We start from the raw sequence: 3,352 nt of genomic DNA on the forward strand, positions 1-3,352 counted from the left end.
AATTAATCAGTTACAATTGTATCTGGTATATGCATGTGTTGTTTGTATGTTTCCCTATTATATTAGCCTAGTTACCACTCGTTATTTGTATTAGTTAAACTCTAAATGCTTATATTCAGCTGTATTAATGTATCTCGTTTAATATCTTCTAGATGTTTCTTTCTTGGTATCAAAATGATCTGCTCTTTATTCCTCAAACGATGTACACTATGTGATCGTGAAATGCATCATACTATTTGTACTATATTTTGGGCAAAACTGCACCGATCCTCCAGACCAGCAATGAACATGCAAATGGGCCATAAAGGGAGACAAAGAAAACTTCTCCCACTCAAAAATTCACGCCTGGTATTGGCTATTCCACCCAAAAGGATAGGAACTATCAAAAGTCATTAACTCAGACTAATCTTTGCTCAGAAACTGTTCTTCTTGAGACATTATCCAAGACTCCTCAAAAACTCTCCTCTTGAGTTTGATTTTCCGGCGGTTTATTTTCGTCAAGTAACTTTGTCGATCCGCTGTGGACTTTCCTATCTTCAGAAGAACCAGCGCAAAACCTCCAGCTCACTTCTAAAAGAACTCATCAAGAACCTCCGTGTCTACCGCATCAGGACTCTTGTTCAGCAACAAAGCCAATGCAAGTAACCATTTACAACTATTTAGATGCGTTTATGAATGTTGAATCCTTGCTACATGCTAAATTACTGCTAGTACTGCATGAAGTAGGAAAGCTACTGGTCCTTGGGCAGGAAAATAATCTTTCCTTGAATTGATAAATGATTATATTGTCTGCTCGGTGGACGGATAGATCAAAAAATTGTAATATTGATTCTGCTACAGTTAATTTTAAGATCTAATCTAAACATTTATTGTTAATTATAACCAGTTATAATTAATTATAAATATTTCCCTTTTGAGCTAATTTGCTACACGTTACTTTTTTAAATGAACGTTATAAACGACTCAAACTCGCCGGGTAAAGGCTCGATGGTATACAGAAGCGGATTCAGATGGAGCAGCATTTACTACACAGAGCAGTAGTTCATTGACAAGCTACACAAACGGCTTTCATAATTGCAGAACGATTTCATAATTGCACGATTAAATCGGACTGCGATTATTAATGCGGTTTTGCGTAGCTTGTCAGTGAACTACGGCTTCATTGTTAGTTTCCGGCCACAGCGGTATCCCTTCTAGCCACAACCCTGGAACGACATGCATTACCTTTCTTCTGCGGGGCATATTTGGAGTTTCAGCACGAGAGCGCCCCCTGGCCTTCAGATGCAGATTTACTACTAATCACAGAACCATGCTTCACTGAAAGATATGCATGACAATCGCATTCGATTAATCGTGCAGCCCTACTTAGGAACCATATAGACACCCGAGCAACCACCAGAACACCCTTGCAACTATCTAGAACATTTATACTTCAAGCTTTTAAAACCATTTAAAGGTGACATATCATGAAAATCTGACTTTTTCCATTAAAGTGCAACAATCGGGTCCCTGGTTCATCTACCAACCCAGAAAACGTGAAAAGGAACAACCCAGTAAACGACAACGGTGTACCAGTTCTAACTCAATGGCAAAATTTCCAGCAAAGCATGTTAACTGTTCTGTCTTTGGCTGCACTGATGAGCACAGAACACTATTTAGTCCCAGCCTCAGAGGAGACAAGAGAGCAGTGGATTTATTGATTTATTTACTGTATATTACGCTGCTGCCACACAGATCTAATATAAGCATACAATTTCTTTCCCAGCTGTTTACCTTCAAAGACATAACCCACTGTTTTTGTATCTCATGTGTGTTTTAACTTTTGTGTATTGGACAGTTTAAGCACAATAAGACATGAAATAGAACTTAGTTTAGTACTCACATGCCGTGTGACAGCCACTTTCTGTGCGCGTGCTTCAGATGTGTGTGCTCAGGAAACCGTATATATCAGAAGTTTAAATTGATATGGTTTAAAAAGCATGATTTCAGCATGATAGACATAATCAAAACCAAACGGATGTTTTTAGGAGAGTATCAGAGGTATGAGATGTAAAGGCACAGCACTATTCTGGAAAAGCTGCAGCTCATTTGCATTTAAAGAGACATGCAGAAAAACAGCGTGTTTCTGCTTCCACTCAAAATAGGGATTTCCAAAATGATATAATACATTATCAGTGGGGCATTTTGAGCTGAAACTTCACAGACACATTGGGACTATAGGTCTCCTTTAAGTCTTAAATTAATCTAACTTGCAGCTTGTTAAACTATATTAAACTTTCAGGCTAGGCTTTCTCAAGCCAACATCAAAGTTGGTCTACACACGGTCATAATTAAATTGAGTTGAACTCTGAAATTGCTGTAAGTAGACATCACTGGACCATTAGGAATTAAACAGAAAAACAACCAAGCAAATTGCATGCACAATCAAGTCACAGACACATTCAAAATTAACAAATCAAAACGACTCATCACAAATGAGCAGCAAGGATGCTAGAGAGTTTGAAATCTAGCTCTTACTGGTCTGCAGTGTGTTAGCGAGGTCTGGCTGGTTCATCTTCTGCAGGACGTGAAGCATAATCCTCAGAACTGCCTCGCTCACTCGACTCTGCCCTTCATCATCCTCCTCCTCCTCCTCCTCCTCCTCTCTCACAGAGCATGCTGGGTAATCTGGGCTCAGCAGTTTCTTGAATCTTCTCAGCTCGTTCTTCATCAAAGAGATGCTTGTGTCCTCAAGCTCCTGAAATCAGTGTTTAATCGCAGTGAACATTCAGACACTCAACGTCCATCAGAGAGCGAAGAGAACAATGCACAAGAGCTTTAGTACACTAATGTCACTATAACACCACTCCTGCTCAGAGATACTGAAGGGAACCGACTGTTGTGAATGATGTTCATGAGTTTATATAGACTAGACGAGACCCACTGGGCCTTAAAAAGCTGCTTAAAAGTGCATTTGCAAACTCTGCAGGAAAGTCTCGAGCAGTAGGATTGATCTCTTCTGAATAACAGACTTTTAAATACATCTAAACTATAGTGTGTGTATGTATGTGTATATATATATATATATAATTATTAAATAATTATAAATAATATTATTATTGCTAAATGCATATTTTTTACAAAATTCTAATTATTTTAATTGTAATGGCAACTTGTGATATTTCACTCTAAGTAAATAATGTCCTGTGTAATATTCAGTCAAGAAGACAAGAATTCCTCTAGTTTTTGACCAAACACTCAATAAAACTCACCCTGAAGACGGCGTCTGGCAGCATCTCACAATTCGAGGATGTTGATCCCTCCTGTTCATTACTGTAGCTGAACACGCAAATATTTACTCAATGACAGTAAA

At 38.4% G+C, this 3,352-nt stretch overlaps 1 protein-coding gene across 2 annotated transcripts in view; it reads right to left on the bottom strand.

Moving 5' to 3' along the window:
• The window catches only part of LOC107673183 (NACHT, LRR and PYD domains-containing protein 12), a 21,346-nt gene extending 18,068 nt beyond the window's left edge, over positions 1 to 3,278 (bottom strand). For both annotated transcript variants that reach the window (XM_016466678.1, XM_016466679.1), the window contains exons 1-2: positions 3,252 to 3,278; positions 2,518 to 2,737 (exon numbers count right to left, since the gene is read on the bottom strand). In XM_016466678.1, coding sequence (XP_016322164.1) covers positions 2,518 to 2,737; positions 3,252 to 3,275 — 244 coding nt within the window. In that variant the 5' untranslated portion in view covers positions 3,276 to 3,278. The remainder of the gene's footprint in view (positions 1 to 2,517; positions 2,738 to 3,251) is intronic.
• Between the last annotated feature and the right edge of the window lie 74 nt (positions 3,279 to 3,352).

This window comes from Sinocyclocheilus anshuiensis, unplaced genomic scaffold (assembly GCF_001515605.1).
Source record: "Sinocyclocheilus anshuiensis isolate Anshui unplaced genomic scaffold, SAMN03320099.WGS_v1.1 scaffold444, whole genome shotgun sequence".
In the NCBI taxonomy this organism is placed as follows: domain Eukaryota; kingdom Metazoa; phylum Chordata; class Actinopteri; order Cypriniformes; family Cyprinidae; genus Sinocyclocheilus; species Sinocyclocheilus anshuiensis.